At 41.1% G+C, this 22456-nt stretch overlaps 1 protein-coding gene across 2 annotated transcripts in view; it reads right to left on the reverse strand.

Annotated features, from left to right (window-relative positions):
• LOC109397521 (pH-sensitive chloride channel 2-like) overlaps nt 1-19031 on the reverse strand; it is a 67739-nt gene extending 48708 nt beyond the window's left edge. Inside the window, exons 1-2 of one of the 2 annotated variants that reach the window (XM_062850777.1) lie at nt 18807-19031; nt 17590-18485 (exon numbers count right to left, since the gene is read on the reverse strand). In XM_062850777.1, coding sequence (XP_062706761.1) covers nt 17590-18032 — 443 coding nt within the window. In that variant the 5' untranslated portion in view covers nt 18033-18485; nt 18807-19031. Of the gene's footprint in view, nt 1-17589; nt 18486-18673 lie in introns of both variants that reach the window. The other variant, XM_062850776.1, reaches the window with a different exon arrangement.
• Between the last annotated feature and the right edge of the window lie 3425 nt (nt 19032-22456).

Here is a 22456-nt window from a genome sequence, read left to right on the forward strand (position 1 = left end):
AAATCTCGTTAATCTATCTATATATATAAAAATGAGTTTGAAGTTTCTTTGAGGCAACAAAACTCACAAACGGATGAACCAATCAGCATGACTCTTGCATGGTTCGATTCGTATTCATGATGACTGTGTTTATATGTCGAAAAAGTTACAAAAAATCTTTTAAAAAAGTAAGAAAATTAGCAAGGTAGTGATCTTTAACCCTCTAATACCCAATCCCGCCTTTAGACGGGCTATAGTTTGAGCATTTTTGTAATTTTTGTTTCGTGAAAAATCATTTTTTTTATATTTTTGGCTGATATTTAGGACTGTTCTGTATATCTCAAAATGGTTTTTGGTGTATTTTAAAGCGTATTTACAGTTTTTAAAAATCATTGAAAAATTGATGTTTTAGTCACCTTTTAGAAGTCATTGTTTATTTTGTATTGAATCGCTACAATTAACATATTTCAAAAATTTCCCAAATCATTCTGTCCTTGTTTAATAGTTTAAGGGAATCGAATACACTCTAAAATTATTTTCCTTAAAATTACACGGAAAATAAAATTTTCTATGAAAAAAAATTAAAATAATAATATTTCAAAAACAATCATAATAAAATCTCAAAATGTTTTCATCTCAAAAAATCCGTTCCACAAATTGGCTTCCAGGAAAAATATTGAAGTGTGGGGATGTTCAAAAATAAAAATTAGAAAAATTAAAAACTGAAATTCACGAAATCGAGAATTAAAAAGAATCATCTTCCAAAACATGTTTAAATCGATTTTAGATGACGAAAAATGATATTTAGATCAAAATCAAAAATTTTGGTATTAGAGGGTTAATGAAAATCAACACGATCGAAATGAAATCAATCTAGAGTGCCGTGCTGCAATGACCATAACAATTATCAAAACCACGACTTGGCAAGACAAAGTTTGCCGGGACAGCTAGTACAGATAAAAAAAAAACTTTGTGTTTTCGCCATAAATAATAGATGCAATTTGCTGAAATCCGTGAAGCTCTTGAGATCTCAAATATCATTTAAAGATACTATAGGTATATTCCAGGTCTGCCAAACCATCTTGGGAGTTCAGAACATCAGGTCTACACTCGTAACATCGTCCATATCTGTTATACTAAGTAATGTTGCATAATCAATCGCGGATACTGGACCAACCTGAAGTCAACTATATATGTATTATTATGAACCATTGGGGCAGATGGTCATGGGTTCGATCCCAGCCCCGGCACTTTCGTCAGTTGCTTTTTCCCCCTGAGAGCAGCTGACACTGACTTTCTTTTGAGCTTATGGCTCAAATACTTGGAGATACTCGGACATCGGCGAACTGAAGCCCATAATGGACCCCCAATCGGACTGGAAACAAGAACAACCAACAGCCACAGGTCGGCTGTTCGAGTCCGTATGAAGTTGATCATCAATATTAACTTCTTTTTCTCGATCAGCCTAGATAGCTGTGTAGTGTCGGTAGCGATTGTCTCAATTGGCTAAGAATAACACTACGGACCGCCTGTTCCGGTGGTAAGAATCCACCAACAGGTGACCCCTAATTCATGGTGTGATGCGGCTTTATGCTTACCGTGCCTAGGAATGAATGGCTAGGGGGGTCTAATAAAAACCTAACCGCTAACGGAGCCTGTGGAGTACCAGGGCGCCCTCCACAGTATGTAGCCCTTACTGCGCTAACCGGAGCAATGGTGCAGTGGACCTTGTGTTTCTCCGAGACAATCAGCTGTCCTTCTTTAGTCTCACTTGAGGCTAAATAAGGGCGGGATTATGAAGATGTTGTTAATTAGTTTAAATTTTCACCTATATGGTTTCGCATTATGCGATTTACACAGTGTATTCTGTGTATCCTCGCCTTTGGCGTTTTCCAATCGATACCGATTTGGTTTTATTGTTGCTGTTCTTTGTTGTGCTGTTGTTGCGAAGAGTTTAATCTTACCTAGTTTGGGTAGTGGCTACGGTTAAGATAGCTCAGATCAATCTTCAGCATAAAAGAACAGCAACAATCAATCTTTGCAGACTTATGCAAAATGGTACAGCCCAAGTGGCCTTGGTACAAGAACCTTACTTTCGTAAGGGAAATTTCTATCTAGGAAACCTTGTGAACCCGGTGTTTGCCACTTTCAGTAAACATGAAATGGCAAACTCGCGTGTCATGCCTCGAGCCTGTGTGCTTGTCAACAACGCAATAGTTGCTACACTCATCTCTGAACTAACCACCAGAGATGTATGTGCTATCACAATTGATGTATCTGTTGGAAACCTCAACAGGAAATACGTCTATTGCTCTGTGTATTTACCGCATGATGAACCATCCCCTACGGATGCTTTCAAACAAGTCATCGCATACTGCACTTCAAAAGGCCTTCCGCTAATTGTTGGCAGTGATGCTAATGCTCACCATATCATCTGGGGCAGCTCAGACATTAACTTGAGAGGCTCCAGTTTGATGGAGTACTTAAGTAGTACAGATCTTGCATTACTTAACATAGGCAACCGCCCAACCTTCATGGTATCTGCTAGAGAGGAAGTGTTAGATATAACGCTTTGCTCTAGCAGAATTAGTCACGAGCTGACCAACTGGCATGTGTCAGATGAAGAATCTTTATCTGACCATCGCTACATCTTTTTTGAACATTTAAATGTTACTTCGCAAACATTGCGTTTCAGGAATCCTCGGTCAACAAACTGGGATCTTTATACTGATTTGGTTGCAGCCAAATTTCATGGATATTCACCATCCATTGACACTCCAAGTGATTTAGATGATGCCGTTGATACTACAACGACCTTCATCATGGAAGCTTTTGAAGAAGCATGCCCTCTACGGTCTGTGAAGATCACAAGAGGAACCCCTTGGTGGAACTCTGATCTGGCCAAGCTCAGGAAACAATGTAGAAAGAGTTGGAACAGACGACGTTCGGCTGGATCGGAGGCTTTCAGGTCGGCTCGCAAGGCCTACCAGAAAGCTCTTCGGTCTGCTGAACGATCCGACTGGAAAAACCTTTGTACTAATGTTTCCAGTCTGAGTGAAGCCAGTCGATTGAAAAAAATCCTTGCAAAATCTAAGGATTTTCATGTGAACGAACTTCGTTTGCCAAATGGTGATTTCACTTCCTCTGATGAGGAAGTTTTGGAATGTTTATTCAGTACACACTTCCCCGGATGTGTGGATATTACATCTTCGGATGAACCTGATGTCTTTTCTTGTAGTTATGATTCTTTAGCTTCGGCTCGGAGTATCATAACTTTAGAATCGATTGAATGGGCACTTAATAGCTTTGCTCCTTTCAAATCTCCCGGGGCAGATGGGATTTATCCTATTTTGCTTCAGAAGGGATTTGATCATTTCAAACATGTTTTGAAACAACTACTTGTTTGCAATTTTGCTACAGGGTATATTCCCAAATCCTGGCGGGATGTAAAGTTTATTCCGAAAGTGGGTCGTGCGTCGTATGAAGAAGCAAAGAGTTTCAGACCTATCAGTTTGACCTCTTTTCTTCTGAAATGCCTAGAACGCATTGTCGATCATCCCATCCGTGATGTTTATCTGGCCAATGTGCCTCTTCATGTGAACCAACATGCTTACCAATCTGGAAAGTCCACTGTGACACTTTTACACAAAGTTGTTTACGATATCGAGAAGGCATTCGCTCAAAAGCAATCCTGCTTGGGTGTTTTCTTAGATATCGAGGGTGTCTTTGACAACGTGCCTTTCGATGCCATATTGGAAGCCGCACGGGGTCATGGTATATATCCAATGATTTCCAATTGGATTCATCAAATGCTCAAAAACCGACATCTCTTCGCGACATTGCGTCAAGCGGCGATTAGGAAATTGAGTGTTTGTGGATGCCCCCAAGGGGGAGTCTTATCACCACTTTTGTGGAATCTCGTAGCAGATACGCTATTGAGGCAACTCAATAATAGCGGTTTTCCTACTTATGGTTTTGCCGACGACTACCTAACATTGTTAGTTGGTATGTGCATCAGCACCCTTTTCGACCTGATGCAAAACGCTCTTCAGGTAGTTGAGGGTTGGTGTCGCCAATATGGCCTTTCGGTAAATCCGAGTAAAACATCTATTGTTCTTTTCACGGAAAAGCGAAACCGTAATGGTGTTCGACCTATACGTCTCTTTGATTCTGATATCAATGTGACTGAACAGGTAAAGTACGTTGGAGTCATTCTTGATTCCAAGCTTTCCTGGACACCTCATGTTGAGTTCAGAATCAAGAAAGCTTGTATGGCCTTCGGGCAATGCCGGCGAACCTTTGGTACAACTTGGGGTCTTAAACCCAAGTATATCAAATGGATTTACACAACTGTTGTTCGTCCAATATTGGCGTATGGATGCCTTGTGTGGTGGCAAAAGGGCGAAGTGAGAACGGTCCAATCAAAATTAGGCCATCTCCAAAGGATGTGCCTAATGGCGATGTCTGGAGCGTTCTCTTCAACTCCTACGGCAGCGCTCGAAGTTCTCTTTGACGTTGCCCCACTAAACATTCATCTCAAACAAGAAGCCCTTTCTTGCACTTACCGTCTATGGGTACTCGGTTTACTAGAGGAAACTCCTGTGAACCGTAGTTCAACACACACCTCGTTGTTTCCACTTTTGGTGAATTGGGACAAAGTTGTCCTTGCTCCAAGTGATCTTACAATTGCTTGTAATTTTCCATATAGGACATTTTCCACGAAATTCCCTTCCCGGGAAGAATGGACATCTGGTTATCTGGAGAGAAGTATTTCAGACGGCATCGTATGTTACACTGATGGCTCCCTTCTCGAAGGTCGAGCAGGTGCTGGTGTTTATTCTCGTGAGCTAAGGCTGTATCAGTCTTATTCACTTGGTAGATACTGCACCGTTTTTCAGGCCGAAATCTTTGCTCTTATGTGCGGAGTGCAATCAGCACTTCAGCAGCACGTAATGGGCAAAGTAATATACTTCTGTTCAGATAGCCAGGCTGCTATTAAAGCACTTGCTTCGGCCAACTCCAGGTCGAAGATAGTTATCGCTTGTCGAACTCAAATCGAGGAGCTGAATTCAGCAAACGCTGTTCACCTTGTATGGGTACCTGGCCATTCTTCCATCGCTGGAAATGAATTGGCTGATGAGTTAGCTCGCACTGGAGCATCACATGACTTCATTGGCCCTGAGCCAGCTATTCCGATATCGAAGTGTTGGGTAAAGCTTCAGATTCACACCTGGGCTGCTACTCAACACAGACAATACTGGAATGGTTTGGAGTCATGTCGTCAAACCAAATTGTATTGTACTGAGCCATCTCCAAAGGTGGCGAAGTATCTTACAAATCGGTCAAAGCAGAATTGCAGCATGCTGGTCAAAGCATTGACTGGCCACTGCCGACTCAGTTATCACATGGCGAATATTCAGCAAGCTGATTCATTTGCCTGTGATAGCTGTGAATCCGATTATGGAACTTCGTATCATTTAATATGTAACTGTCCAGTTTTTGTGCAATTGCGTTTCCGAGTACTCGGTAAACACTTATTAAGTGAAACTAACTTTAGAAACCTGAATCTGCAGGACATTCTGCTGTTCTTGACCCGCTGTGGTAAAGAGCTATAGGCTTTCTTTACGCTTTATGCGATATCACAGTGCCCTTTTCAGGGCGCTGTTTGAACCCATTGTGGTACGCTTATGCGATATTACACTGTCCTTTTCAGGACGCCATGTGAACCCATTGTGGTACGCTTATGCGTGTATGAAGACGCTATTCCGTTACCTGTCCTTTTCCCTGTCCCATCCTTTTTTCCTTCCCTTCTCCCTCAGGTAAATGATGAATAGGCTCGTGTTTATGGCGATGGCACAAATTTCCCAAATGGAGGAGAACGTGCCTCTGGAGCCGACCTACTGATACCTGATACCTAGTGGGCAATAGAGCTGTAAATTAGGTTAAGTGATTGAAGAATAAAAAATCGTTCGCTGCTGACTGTCTATGGAAGAAGATGAAAAGGGGGAATCAGGAACCCTACTTTTACTGGTTCAGCATTGAGTAATGCCATGAAGCGTTGCTGTAGGAGTTCTTCTGAGGGTGTGCAGTGCGTCGAAAAAAAAGTATGTGTATAATTTCAGAAGCTCTCGAGTCCCCTAAAGGGAACGCGGCCACGTAATATAGCTTGCGGACAATGCGAGATCAACGGTGGTTATTCGGCCGAACACTCATCATTTGGAACGCTCTCACCGACCAGGATGACGACCTCTCGGACAAAGATGACGATGAGTGGCTGCGAGAAGATCGAGTGCAGTTTTCCGCTAGTACTACTCGCGACCGGCCACCGGAGGGCGAACCTTTGTTCGATTATATGTTAGAGTTTAAGAATAAATGTTAGTGCAAGTAATTAATGTAAAGTAGTGTTGTGTCTGAAACATACAGCGTTTCATGTGAATTCGGTGTTGTGTTATGAACTGTTAAGGAAGATATCCACCCAGAATCAAGGCCTCCCTCGGCCATAGCGCATGAAATACGGGATAGAAAAGGCCTATCTACCGGACTAAAGAGCGACAGGATTTCACCAGGCTAAGGTATGTGAATTACATGAATTTCGAAGGTATCCTAACACATCCCTATCTACTTTCTGGACAGTGCCGGGACACTGGACCGAGAAACCAGATGACTCCGAGCTCTCGGATAACCAGTTCGGTATCCGGAGGGGTTGAACAACGGCAGATGCTATTAGGACTGTAACCAAAACGGTCGAGATAGTGCTTCAAAGGGGAATCCGTTCGTCATCCGGAAACCGCTCGTCGCGCTGGGCGTGAAGAATAAGTTCAGCTGAGCCGCCATGGAGTGCGCCATTCACTACCTAGGAGTCCTGAATAGCCAATTCCGGATACTGGAAAGCTATTTCCAGAAAATGGTGCTAATCTATGACACCGAGGAAGGCTAGAGGGGCAGCTAAACGTATGATAGGTTTTGAACTCCAGCACGTATTCAAGAAGGTCTGTCAAACTAGTTTGGTATGAACATCTATTTCAATAGACATCTTGTGTACTCCAATTATCTGTACTATGGGCTTTAAAATCTACAAATTAGTTAGCGTAATTTGAAGTTGCAGAAAACAACGTGAGTCGTCAAATACTAAAACTGAAACTAATCTACATTTCCCAAAAAGTCTTTGATTAGCGCGATCATCTCACGACTAGACTCACCTGGAGCCGCGTCATTATTTCGGAAAAAAAACGTCGATCTCACAGTCCGGTGCTGTTGCCCTCATAAAACATCCAAGCAAATTAAATTCACAACGAAGACGAAACAAAGATATACCTTTCTTGGAGGGTAGAGGCCATCATCGCCGAGCTTATTTTGCCCATTTGCCGGCAATAATGGCGGAAGCAACCAATGTCGAGCAACGGTCACCCCTTCGGCGGGCTAATGCACTTCGGTTGTATACACCATCCAGCGATAGCGATCGCGCACTGGGTGTACATTGATCTATTGTGTCTCCGTTGGAACTTGCGTGTGCAATCGAACGGAGAATATCAATTAATTTAGGAGCATCGCGACAACGTCGAAAACAGCTTGTCACACACGAATCGGGACACATCTCGCGGCATCGCCGCATCACCTGGATGAAGCGCAGTGGGATCGTGACTGTTGAAACACCGTTGTTGTCGCGGTAATGAAGCCGCGGAGAAGTGCGGTGCTCGTGATTCCGTGAACTAGGACGTCATCATCGCGTCGTTTCATTACCTACAACAAACAACAGCCAGTCGGCGTGCCGCGGCGTGGTTGGCATTGATTGGGGCGAGGTAGTTTGCGCGACATTCTTGATTTTGACGCGGCGAGACGACGGTCAGACCCATTAACGATAAACGCATATATCGCGTAATGTTATGATCGAACTTTAATGAATTGAGGGTACAACGCAGGCCCAGATTACTTCCGATTCAATACCTCGCCACCGCCGTAGAACCGGTTTATGCCGGCGACGCGACGGCCGAGTTCTAACAGTGCGTAACTCAATTTCATTCATAATATTCAGCCCATCATGCAAGTATAAGTGATCTACTGAACCCACTAAACCGGTCACTAGGCAGCATAGTCGCACAGTGGGAAAATGTAAACTGGGAAATCAACTTCGAGTTGTTGTTGAGTTGTTATGAGGCATTGTATACGGATCGTTTGTTGATTGAAGGTTGAAAGTAAGAACTGCCGTAAAAATGTTGTAACGTCCAAACTGAAACCTAGCGTCGTTCTTATTTTTCTTTCTGTCGTTACGTCTTCACTGGGACAGAGCCTGCTACATCTTATTCTCCGTAACCAAAGCCCTGATCAAGTTGAATTTTTAACAGTAACATCCTATATTTCAAATATACGTTGGGAAAGAATTTTGAAACTGCTCGTTAAAAAAAATCTTTCTGGAAATTTAAAACTAATCCGCTTTCAATTCAAAAGATTGAAAATTGATACATGGTCCTATTGTGAGTCGAACCGATACAGTGACCTACACGTTGCTGGAAAGTTAAAGTTGAGGATATGAAGGCTCGAGAGTATAAGCCCTGCATCCGACATTGGGTGGGCTGCCGAGATGCCGTTCGTTGAGATGAATAATTGCTCCCCCGGGTACGACGTTGAAACCAAAGCAAATATGTAGTCATGAAAGGTTTACGGAGACGTGATTTCTACAGTTGCCAAAGCGTCACCATCTTGAATGGAACTGATAAAAATCGTGCATTTATGTTTAGGTGACGATGCTTTTCTACAGAAACGTGCTCTCGTGATGGAAACACAAGATCCGTAAAAGAAAATCAGAAGTCTCGCGCGGCCGCTGCAGTTGGGTGGCAGATTTAAATCTCGACTTCACGAATGCCTTATCTGAAAGATCATTTTAATGCATAACAAAACTTTTCACCTGAATCGATAGAAAAGCATCGACTACGCTTTCAAAACATTCTAATGGCATCTCATTAATCATGTGAATCACCACTTCCCCAGGTATTCTGCAGCCTTCTAATTGGAGTTATACAAGTGTACACCGGAGCGTACTGAGACCGGCAAGCTTCTTATCACAACAAAGTTAAAACCGCCGGCACTGGGCAAATAAAGTGTGCAAGCGCAGAGCCTACCGGATGATAATCTTGTGCAAACGTTTCTGCGCTGTGGTGGATGGCGATCGTGTACCGACCGAAGTGGTTGAACTTGTAGGAAGATAGATTAACTATTTCGGAACAGGACAAATTGAATTACAATGGTGTCGGTCCTGTGCGGGGAAAATTGGCAATTTGATTGATTTGAAAATTAAATCATTAAATAAGTTAGCTGTGATTTATTTTGTATTCGCTATTGTACAAGCACAATAATCCTGTGTATTCTAGGCCGTCCCTATACATATATAGTCTGAATCCCAAATAAAAAAAATAATTTATGATACTTGCTTGGCGTTAAGTCAGAGAGGATCATGTGTCTTTTACCTAATTTCTAGAAAAACGACTTTAAAGTTTGCAACTCTATAAGTTTTGAGTTTTACAACAAATGTTCTTGAAATTTTGCCATAAATCTTAATAACTATTCATCAAAGCATCGCTCTGTATTGATCACGAAAAAACGTAAAAAAGCTTGATACCGAGAAATGGCTAAATAATTGATTGTACTTAGTCCACTCTGACTGAACGATTTTTGGAAAATCTACAATCAACTACAGCTCACACTCAAGTTTGTACATATTTGATGAAAATTAATGCACAAGTAGGACAGCAGTTAATATGATTGATGTATAATGTGAGAAGGAAGTTTGAAATTTGATATTTCTGTTATTACACTGTTGATTACCATTTTCAATTTTTATGTTCAGTCAGAGTGGACCAAGTACAACAGATCAATATCACAAGAAAGGGTAGTCAATTAATGAGCTATTTAAGAATTATTAACTTGAACATTTGATAACTAACTACTTTTGAACGTATTTTCATAGCTCGGTAAGTTTTTGAAATATTGTAGTTACACAGTTCATAATAATTTATTCAGAAGACTGGCGTTTTTCAAAAATTCGTTCAGACAGAGTGAACCAAGTACACAATTCTAAAATAACCGGTAAAATCAATTTCATCATGAAACGGGTATTGGTACTTTTCAATATGATGCCCAACAGCTACTAAACAAACATATTTTGATTTGGAAAGGATTACGAAGAATAAGGTAATTACAACTATTTTTCTTAGAGACACATGATCCACTCTGTCTGCACGAGAATTGCCACAATTTGCTTCAACACGATGATCTGTGAAATACGATATTAAAAAAAAAGACACTACACCGTCTTCGGCCAGAGGCCGCACAGACAGTATTATATTTTGATGGTAAACTTTTTTGATTATTGGATTTGAACCAATACTTATTTTTTCTATTCTCTTGCCATGAAACATTTGGTCCACTCTGACTGCACACTATAACCGATTTTCGCAATTCAATCAAAAGAAAATTGTGCTATAACTCTCGTTAAGGACAAACGTCTTGAAATCCCACTTCAACATTGCATCGATACTTCAGACGCACAAATTTCAAGAAGCAAGCTTCAAACAACAATGTATTTCATTATTCTGGTCTTGCTCAGTTGTAATTAGCTTACAATAAAAAGCTCAGGCGCTCTGGTTTTGTTTACGATAAGATTTGTGCCTTCGAAATCGTGAGTAGGTGCCAAAGTCGGCCATTTGGGATTCCAACAAGTCTGTCCTTAATTGTAACATTAAGAAAATCGGGTGCATGTTCCAACCCAAGCAACAAACATGTTATAATAGAGTTACGACAGCGCAAGTTTTGGTTGTATATAAGTTTATTTGACGTTATTCTAACATTGTGTTGAAATAACGTAAAATAAACTTCTATACAACCAAAACTTGCGCTGTCGTAACTATAATATAACATGTGTGTTGCTTGGGAAGTAGCTAAAGTAATTCTTAATCAAATGCCTTAAAAATCTAATTTTCGTCAATTTTGTTACTTGGTCCCCTCTGACTTAACGCCGACCACTTGTTCTTCAACACCATTCAATCCTGCCCATTTTTTTGTTTTCTTTTCCGCATGCTATTACGTATTATATGCCAAACCTGATTGATTGTTCAGCGATACATACTCACGATAGAAGAGAAAACAACAGAAATAAGACACAAATCAAAATAAAACTAATAATAACGCCAGCACATGTTGTGCGCCTTTGAAAGTGGGTACTGGGAAATATTGGCCCATTGAAATAAGGTTCAAATCGAAGTAATAATAACATGGAACGAGCGCACATTTTACAGTTATTCTGACGTAGACTGAAGAACACGCAACTGCACTGTCAAATTGCCCATAGTTGCTTTCTAAGACATAGTATATCAAGCAGGCGCCTTCAAAAGAAGCTTATTCACGGTGGTTCCCACTAAGGGAGAAAATTCACTCTGCAACTAGAACAATAAAAGTGAAACCTTTGCATTTGCCATAATGATATCACGCTAGTTAGTTACTTGGTTAGTTATAGTTATTCACAGAGATTAAACGGCTCAAATATTAGTGATAAGAGATGTTCATGTAGGCTACAGAGACCGATAAAAAAGATGTGAAAGACGAAACATCACTCTTACAGAACAAGTAAAAATGTAACATCTATGTATAAAAATAATGTTTTTATACCACCTTAAACATGATTCCAGACATCATATTAGCTTATGTGGTGAGAATGTGGAGTATTCAACATGATCATGCTGAGGATGACGGGTTCGACTACCGATCGGTACAGAAACTTTTCGTAATGAAAATTTCCTTTATTTCCCGGATAAATATTCCAATACAAATACAGTACCAAACAATAATACTATGATACATTCTATTGCCAACAATTCATTCTATTGTTATTTTATGGTTATACAACAACACCTTCTATTGTTGAAACAATATCAAAACAATAAAATGCATGGTTTACGTTCCAGATTTGTTCGAGAAAAAATAGATTTTTGTATTTTTACGATACTTAACAACCTGTACTGTAAATGTTCATTTACAATACATTGTTTAGTTCATATCCATAAGATATATTAGGGGTACTCACTAAATAGATTAAATTGCTGCGTAAGCCATGATTTTCTGCTTATTTGAAATGTTTCATAATTTTGCGAATGAAATAATCAAAGATTGCCTTGGCGATCGCGACGTTTAATCAATTTAATCAGTTTACGCTGTTAAGTGAATCCCCCTATTGTTTTTTGTCTTCTGCATAGTATCTACATTAAAATGTATTGTAATGAAACAATACAATATAATGTATTTGTATTGAACTTTTTAACGAGGGTTTTCTTAAACACTTTTCAAACATATCATCAAAACTTCAGTAAAAATGTTAAGGAAAAATACAAAAAATAATTATCCAAAAAAATCCACAAAATCGCTGAATTCGTCCAAGAACTTTTTTGTAAAACGCTATGCAGCCGAATGTAAACGAATATGCAGCCGTGACCCGCAAGTCAGTCTCATCTGTAAAAAGTAGGCATTGAGAAAATAGACTTTCATAGAAATAGAAATTTCAAAAACGATCATGAATTGAAAACTCCTCATCATGAATCATCATGAAACATTCACAAAATGTTTCAAACGTGAAAACGTGAAACATATCTCATCATTTTCTCCATCAGTCTCAATATTACTAGATTTCGAAATATTATTCATGATTCATTCTTAATTTTTTTCCAGGATTCCTCCTTGAATTTCTACCGCAATAAGATCCTCAAGTCCTATCTAGATTTTTGCTTTAAACCACAAAATATGCTCTAAGAGTACATATTTACTCATTTTTTGACGTTTTTGTTGGCCGTGGTTGGCAAAGTCTACACTCCATACAAATTTTGTATGGACAAAAGTCTACGAGGGGGAAGAGGTGTTCTGAGATGGCCAAAAATGAGTCTACGGAGCTTATGGACAGCCACAAAGAATTTTTTCCTGGAGGTTTTATATTCTGGCACTCTACAGTTCTCCCAATTTTCAATCCAGATTTTTACGCATTTGCTCCAATAAATAGTTTCCTTTGAGAGTTTTTCGGTGCTCTTTAGGGATTTCTGAGAGTCGTTCCTGGGATTTCTACCAGGAGATCCTCCCAGGATTTCTACACGAGATTTTCACGGGTTTTCTGCTAGTGTACCTCAGAATATCTTTCTGAGGTTTTTTCCGATATGCTTCTAGAGCTTTTCGCTGGATTCCTCTTGGAGATCCTTCAAAAAGGTTTTCAGAGTTCCTTCTTGAAATTCCTTAATATTTCGCAGTTTTTCTCAGGATTTCTTTGGAAGTATTTCTCGAACTTTTCCATACGTCTTGGAAGAATTTTTCCTTCTGATATTTCTCCAGGAATTTCTTCCAAGGAATCTCGTAAGTTATTCCAGGAGACATTCCGAGAAAAATTCTTTGAAAAGTTCCTGTTATAACAAGGCTTGATAATTCTCCTCAAAATCAAAAGAGTCTTGCAACATGCTCTAGAGCGGTGTTTTGTTTCGTATAAAAGAGTGCGATTTTTGCCTCGAGCGAGAGTCTTTCTCTGTATGGGAGTGGAACTGGCAAGAGCTGTTTGAGCGTGAGTGGACGTGGGAAACACAACAAGCAATTATGAGTGTTGGACGAACTCCTTGCTGCGCTACAAGCTCACGCTCGGTGCTGTTGAGGATTTGCGTTGTGGTTTCTGAGTTTTATTTTCTCTCCTCAGAAAATCGCCAAAACCGCTTCCTCATTTTCTCGCAAGGGAGTTTCTGTCAAGCCTGGTTATAACTCCGTGAGAAACTATTGCAGAAATCCCCAAAGTAGCATCCAGAATCTTGAGACAATTTCTGGTTGGAATTCGGGGAAGAGTTCTGGGAATATCTCATGAAAATCTATAAAAAATAGTCTTTGGAAGAAATCATGTAAAAAATACGAGGAAAAGCATAAAAAAATCTCTTTAAAAAATCACGAGAAAAATCTCATGGGAAATACCTTCAATAACTTAAGCAGAAATCTCAAAAGGCACTCCGGAAAAATCTCCAGAGAAAGTCCAGGGTAAATGAGCATGAGCATGAGCATAGATGACCGTACAATTCGTAGTTGCTACTCCGTGATTGACCAGAATAATCGAAATTGCACAAGGAACTCACACACGGAGCTTGGGAGTAGCTACCATTCTCAATGTGCACAGTTCGATTTTTTTTTTAGTTTTTATTTTTGTGTATTTTAACTTAGATGCTAATTCTACACTACATGCACAGTTCGAGAATTCCAAACTTAATTAGTCAATAACGACGCTGGCCACGTCCTTACGGTCATCGAAGAAGGGAAGGAATGTTAGTATGACGTACGTTGCTACTAGAGACCGAGATCACCTCATCTTCTCCACCACTGTCACGGGAAGGAGTTTTTGTTAGCGGGGAGGGGAAAAGTCACATGATCTAGATTCACTTTGGTGAGTGGTGTGATTCATGCAACCTATTTGCATCAAAACGCGTATACATTTTGAATAAAATATTACACATATCGACACCGAAGATGACAAACCATTCAAATTTTTGTGTAAATGCAAAAAAAAATGATAGAAAAATCTTTATTATCAACTAAATGTGCATTGGGAACTAGCGTCGACACATGACGTGACGAACTTTACAATATTTGTTAATACATCCTACAGCATTAATTATTATGATAAAATGGAACGAGCTCACCATTCTTCAAAGTGTCCAGTGCGTATGTGCTGCAGCATCTACAACTAACTGGCCTCTTCTCCGAAATCACACTGAGCCGCTACAACTACACATGGGTACGACGATGTGCACATTGAAATTGACGACGACGACGCGGCCGATCCGAATGAAAAAAGCGGCACTTCCACTTTGCCTCTAAAATCACACTCCTTAGAAGAAAGTCCAGGGTTAATTCAGAAAACCTCGAAGAGACATCCCATGGCCAACACCAGACGGGAGAAACTACAATCAAAATCTAAGGCGAAGCTTTAATAGAAATGTAGCGTGAATCTTTAGGAAATAACGCAGCTGAATTTCCTGAAGAAATCCAGGAAGAATCTGTTGAAGAAAGGTCACGGAAGTTTTTTTTAAAGAAATAACAAATTAAATCCTGCAGAACATTACCGTAAAACTTCAAAAATTTTTAGAGGAACTCTAGTGGAAAACTCCTATCAACTCCTATAGCAACGCTAGGAAAAATCCCGGGAAGACCTCCTGCAGAAGTATCAAGGAAGTACCAAGGAATACCGGAAGGAATTGCGAAAAATCTTTAAGAGGAATCCCAAAAGAAACTCAAAAAAAGAAATATAGCGACAACATCAGCAATGTATCCTGAAAAAAACTTTTGTTGAGATCTCGGGATAAATTCCGATAGAAATCCCACGAGAATATCTTTGGGCAAAACGTAGGAGGAACTCCGGGAAAATTTCACTAGGAATTCTAGGAGCAAAACTGGAAAAAAACTCTGGAAGAAGTTCCGTAGGATTCCTGAGAGAAACTCCAGGAGAAATGGATCGGAATTTGGGAATCCTGGAAGATTCTCAAGAATCTTGAAAAAATGCTGGTAGAAATCCGGATGACTCTCCGGGAGAAATTCAAAAAGGAATACCCTGAAAAAATACAAAAGGAATCTTGTGAGAGATATTTCCTTAGAAGTTCCAGAAAGAAGCCCTGACGGCATTTCCGAAATTAACAAGTAATAAAGTTCGCATCTTATATTGGACATTTTTGTCTTGAAGAAATTTGTGTAGAAAGCATAGATACATAAACGCAAAGAAGGTGCGTGGGTTAATTAATTTGAAAATATGTAACCATTTTTTTTTAATTTTAAAGTATAAAAAATGTAACCCCTAGCGTTTTCCTTTAAAATGTTACTGAATAATCAAATGAATAAAACAACGCTTATATGGAATAACAAACGATAAAAATTTTACGGCAATTTATAATTTCTTAAGAATGTCTTATGTATATGTGAAGAGTTTCTTTATGATATTTTCTCATTTACAGCTGCGTTCATAAAAATAGAAGCGAAAGCCAATTTTCATACAAAATTATCAACTTTGATACAGTACTGAACAGAATAAAGTACACGGTCGATTTTCATACAAAATGCTTACATGTTTTAAAAAACGACGTAAAAAAACCGCGTTATTTCAAAAACCGTCGTTTAAAAACCGAGTTTTTTCAAAAACATGCGCAAAATGGCTTGACTTTTTTATCGACGTTTTTTTTTTAAATAACGCGTTTTTTACGTTTTTTGAAATAACGCGGGTTTTACGCGGTTTTTTTTGCGGTTTTTTTTACGCGGTACCATTACCGTCGTAAAAAAAACTTCAGTGTACATCGTTTTTCTATGGAATGGCTGCATATATGTACATATTTCAGCAAAACACATGCGTTTTAATTAATATAAAACCCTAAAAGCAAATTTTTCTTAAGCCCTTTTCAAATCGTAGTCTAGAATGTTTTCAATGTCAAGCTCGTTAAGATATAAAAAAAACAAAGTAGTTAAGCTCATTAAGTTTTAATGGATTGTTATAAGGATTCTGGATACATTACTGTACGAGTTATTGCGCAACACGCTAAAAAAATACCATGAAAAAGTTTTCGTTAGGTTAATCAAAAAAACAAAATATGCAGTTGCTTGAAAAGATAAAGTCTTGAAAGGTACAAAATTTCATTACATTCTGAGGGGGTGCTGCCAACCCCGAAGCCGAGTTGGTGCGAAATTCGTCATTTGGGAAATTTCTAATTGAATGCTTGGAGAAATTCCTGAAGCAACGCATAGAGGGAATCCATAAGTAGTCATTGGAAGAATTTCTGACAGAATTTTAGATAAATTCTTAAAGAAATAAAAAAAAAACTTAAGGGAAACAAATTTTCTCTATCATCAAAAATAAACTGTATTGTTTTCCCAACTGTTCTTAAAGTGTATTTGTTTTGATGTGCTGAACAAATAAAAAATGTTTGTTTTTGGAACCAGTAAAAGAGTGCACAATATGCTTCGCACATTAACAAAACTAACAAATAGGCTAGTATAAAAATATCAAGAAACATGTTTAAGTTTTGATACAGCGTTGTAAAATGTCAAAAATCTATCGAATCACGTAGATATAATTTGTGTGAAAAAGTTCGATTTTCATAAATTTTGAATTGTGCATAATTGCACTAGAACAAATGATTGTGGAAAATTTTTCGATTGAAACCAGATGTACAGGTTATGAAGAACATGATCAAAACGCATAGCTACAATAATTTAATCTTAGCATGAATATGAACATAATATAACGTATAAATTAGTTTGTAACTCTTATATATACAACAAGTTTAAAGCTCACACTTTATGTTCACGCGCAAAAGGTTAATTCGAAACAGTAAAAGAAAACACAACATACTCAATCAAAAGTCAACGCATAGCGTGATCATCGTCAAGGAGCATGACACCTACGCAAGCCTCCCTCCACTCCGTATCCGCGAAGCAAGGATACGCGCGAAAGTGTGATGATCACATGCGATGCACACACTGCAACACGCGCTCGCTCAGTTCCGCACCGGCGGCGGCGCGTTGTTACCCAGGGTACATACGGTGAGGTGCAGTACAATTTAAATGACTTACTTGATAATCTTCTCATGCACCTCGTCCGATGCGTTCAGGTGCAGTATACTGGCCTCGACCTTGGCAGGCGGCAGCAGTAGCCGCTGGATCTCCTCCGGGGTCATCGTTTTGTTCTCTGCCGCCGCTGCTGCCGTCGCCGGAGTCGATACGGTGACGTTCTCTGCGGGGGTGCTGCTTATACTAGAGTGCTCCGGCGCTGCTGGTGTGCTGCTACTAACTACGGTAGTGGCGGTATCATTGTCCGCAGGGTTTGTACTGTGGTACTCCTTGATGAGCTGAGCCGTGTCCACGTACTCGGTCTCATTGGCAAGATTTGCTCGGGTGGTTTCGGCGACTTTCGAAGCCTCTGTCGCTGTTGTTATATCACTCGGCTGTTCCGCGAAAATTTCAACAGCAATAAAGAGCACGCTTACGATGGCACTGATATGAATCATGGAACGCATTTTAACGGCGTACACTTTCGCACTTGAGATTTGTGAATTATTGATGGAAATGATGTTGGCTTGACTCACTTCACTTAGATTTTGGACCAGTGGCAGATACGGTATTTTTTTAGTTGGCAACTCGTTGCAAAATTACTTTAACATTCACTTAAACTATTGCACTGGTTCAGGCGTTTTCACAATCGCCCAAGGTAGTAAACTAATTTGTATCCGAAGTAGCTATTATTTCATCTGACGGATGAAATTGCTCGTTTAGAATGCAAAAATCACGTTTGGAGCACCTCTCTAAGGAGGGCGACTTGTAGGAAAGAGCACTCTCGTTTGTCACAATATTTATCGAACGGCCCGGTACGAAAGTGTTTATGAATGTTTCCGATTGTTTCGTCACCTGTGTAGTAGCTCCGAGAATTACCACTTCAATGTTTGCTATCCAGCTGCAATATCCACTTGAAACTAACCGGGAAGTAGGAAGAAGGAATTGCACACACTGCAAGCTCTTAGAACTCGAGCACGCGTCTCGAAACGCACCAACCACCGCCGCCGATCGACCGACCGATCATCGATTAGGTAAAGTAAGGATCTACCCAGCGCACGCGACTCACACACGCCGTCGAAAGCTTATAACCGGTGGTATCTACTACCCCTATGAACTCGCAAAGGAATGAACCGATCCTAGCCGAGGAGCACTGATTTTATTCTATGATGATGATGGGCGATCGCTCGATGGCTCTTGCTTATTACAAATGCTGCGCAGGTAAAACTGTACGCGACGACCTGTGTGCCGCGCCGAGCGCCACCGGAGAGAGTCGAGAACGTGTGTTGAACTGCGCGAGTAACCTCTGAATGGCTTGTGGGCTCCTCCGACTTCTAAATGTTCCTCCTCGTAACCGTGCGTTGAACGACGTCGGCTCGAGCGCGCTCTAGGTCTGATTGTGGGTGGAGTGTGGCAGGCAGGTAGTCACTTCACGAGACGTTCAGCCAGACGCGCAGTAAATTGGATACTAACTGGGAGAGCCCACCACCACCTTGTACGGATGATAGCGGAGATGTCGATGGAAAATGTATCACTGAGAGCAGACTAGCGGTGCTCTGTGATCTTATTGCTCCTTATCGCGATACCTACGGAGGAAATGGGGAGCGTCGGGTTTCTTGGCGTATGGAAAAGGGGTTAAAAAACATTGTCGGTTTGTTAGCAAATTTTATGTTTGTTCGTGCATAATGAACTTATTTATTTTAGAAGGGTTTGGCCTAAGTTCATGCTTTGGTGAATTTGTAGTTATTTTTTAGGTACAAACCTTTCTTTTTGAGAGCTGAGCATTAATCCATATCATCCATAATAGGGTCGTGTACCATTTCGGCAGGTGTACCTATTTTGGGCACTTGCCGCTATAACTAAGTCAATTTCAAACCGATTGATTTGAAATTTTGTATCGAGTTAGGCACGTACAGTATCTAACCCTGAACAAAAACTCAAATCAATCGGTATGAAATTGACTTAGTTATAGCGGCAAGTGCCCAAAATAGGTACACCTGCCCAAATGGTACAATACCCTATGTACACGATTTGCGGATTCCATTTCCCACCATCGATCGCGCTCAACACTCAGTTTTGCATTACCGTCCACCGTAGCTCTGATCTATCTGGTACGCTTGCCAACACCGTTCTCGTCCATAATTTTACATTGTTCTTCTTCTTCTTCTTCTTTTCTGGTCAACTAGCACCGTTCGGCGCCAGTTGTGTTTTTACGTCGGCTGGGTCTAGGAGCTAAGCCTTAAATTCCGACGCCCCAGGGAGACAGCCACCACACCTGAGGACCCTACATATCGAACCCATCAACGGGCCGGGACCTACGGCTTTACTTCCTATCCGAGGGAAGGCGTGATCACGGATTTTATGTCTCAGAAAATCCCATCGGCGTCGACGGGAATTGAACCCCGATCGACTGGGGTGAGAGGTAACCACGCTTACCACTACACCACCGACGCCGACTACATTGTTCTTAGCGATCGACAATTAATAAATGCCGCCTTCAAGCCAAAGACTAGGTGATGCGTTATGACCAAGAATTTCTACCTGTGCGTCATGGGCGACTGATCGACATCCAAGTTCCATTGACGGACTCTAAGCTAAACTATGCATGCACTATGCAGGTTATTGGGTGCCCTTACCACTCCCTTTGTTCTCGGAGACAAGCAGGGTCGATACCACGCCTACTTCCAACTGCTCTGTTAGTTAGTAACTGAGAACTGACACCGCGAGCACCGCGATTTGACCTCCTGAAGGCTGAGCTTCTAGAACGATGCATTCAGGTTCAGGCTTGCACGAAGAATAACTTTCTGACATGGGTCCTCTACCTGCCCAGGACTTTGATGAGGACCTCTTTCCATCCGGGGGCTAGGACCCTATCCAGTACTCCAACACCACGATAGCTACGCCACCATGATGTTTTCCGCGCGATCAATTGTTCGATAGAAGGGTCCAGGGACAGGAGTGTTGACGTTAGGCCCAATAATCCACCCGTAAAAATGTGGGCTTCGTGACCGTGCGGCTAGAGGCGTCAGTCATCTAGACGTTTCGTAAGCCTCAGGAGTGTGGGTTCGATTCCCGCTCCAGTCGGGGAAAGCTTTTCGTCGAACGGAAAATTCTCCACTGGGCCACTGTGTGTTGTCCGTTGTCTTATGTAAGTGCTTGTTCAGTCTATACAACCTCTGGTTGAAGACGGTGTAGTGTCTATTTAAAAATTCTCATTGCGAATAACATAGGAGAAAATACGACTCGATACAATCGACAAAGACCCACGCGACGAAAAAAGGACTAAGATTGGAAACTTGGAACATGGAACAAGTCACTTGGTTTCGCAAGATGTGACAAGATAATCTACGAAGAATTATTGCGATTTTTTTTATCGACTTAGATGTTGATGTAATAAATTTCGTCGTTCTCAGATTTTGCTTTCGTTTTCGCTGTCACTCTCAGTCATAAGGGTTTTAGCAACTCGCCCGAACAAAACCAGCTGGTACCGATGTTTACATACATTCATCCTCATTGTTCTCAACTACCAGTTCAACAAAATCAGCTGGTTTCGCCTGAATCGGGGAAAGAAGGCGAACAAGTGTCATATGTTAGGTTAGTACCACAGACAAACAGACGTAACACTTCGAACATTTTTCGATTAAAAAATAGTCACAGAAACATATTCGCCCAATGCTAAAAGGCCTATGTTTGGCCAACCACCAACTAGGTGGCGGTAGTGAGCAAACGTCAAACTCGAACAAAACCGATGCGAGCGCCACGGTTAGGCAGTTGGCAAACTATCAAATTTTGAAAATGTCCGTTAAATCGGTGTACGATGTGAATTATCAGAGTGTTACGTCTGTTTGTCTGTGTTAGTACCATATTATGGCGAGTTCATTTTCGTCGCCAAAGTCTGATTATTCGTAAAAAATACAATACATCTTCGAGACTTCGATATCGTGGCGTTGCAGGAACTTTGTTGGACTGGACAGGAAGTGTGGGAAAGCGATCATCGAGCGGCTACCTACTACCAAAGCTGTGGCACCACCAATGAACTGGGAACAAGATTTATAGTGTTGGGCAAAATGCGACAACGTGTGATCGAGTGGAAGCCGGTCAACGCAAGGATGTGCATGTTGAGAGTTAAGGGCCGTTTATTCAACTACAGCATCATCATCGTGCACTTCCAACACAAATAGAGACCTGATGACGAAAAAGAAGTTGTCTACGCGCAGTTAGAGCAAACATACGATGGCTGCTCGCCGCGTGACCTGTGAAAATTGTTGTCGGCGACATGAACGCGCAGGTAGGAAAAGAGGAAATGTTACTTACCTTACCGGTCAGGCTAAGGCCGGGGTGGCCTCTGCTGTACATAGTAGCCGCCTCCATTCCACTCGGTCCATGGCTGTTTGTCTCCAGTTCCGCACTCTGCGTAGGGTCCGCAGATCGTCCTCCACTTGGTCGACCCACCTAGCTCGCTGCGCTCCACGTCTTCTTGTACCGGTCGGATGACTCTCGAGAACCATTTTAGTCGGGTTGCTATCCGACATCCTGATGACGTGACCCGCCCACCGTAGCCTCCCGATTTTCGCGGTATGGACGATGGTTGGTTCTCCCAGCAGCTGATGCAGCTCGTGGTTCATTCGCCTTCTCCAAGTCCCGTCTTCCATCTGCACTCCGCCGTAGATGGTACGCAGCACCTTCCGTTCGAAAACTCCAAGGACGCGTTGGTCCTCTGCACGTAGGGTTCATGTTTCGTGCCCATAGAGGACGAACGGTCTAATCAACGTTTTGTAGATGGTTAACTTCGTGTTACGGCGAACTTTATTCGATCGTAGAGTTCTGCGGAGTCCAAAGTAGGCACGATTTCCTGCCACAATGCGCCTCTCTGCTGGTGTCGTTGTCGTCG

Source organism: Aedes albopictus, chromosome 2 (genome assembly GCF_035046485.1).
Source record: "Aedes albopictus strain Foshan chromosome 2, AalbF5, whole genome shotgun sequence".
NCBI lineage: Eukaryota > Metazoa > Arthropoda > Insecta > Diptera > Culicidae > Aedes > Aedes albopictus.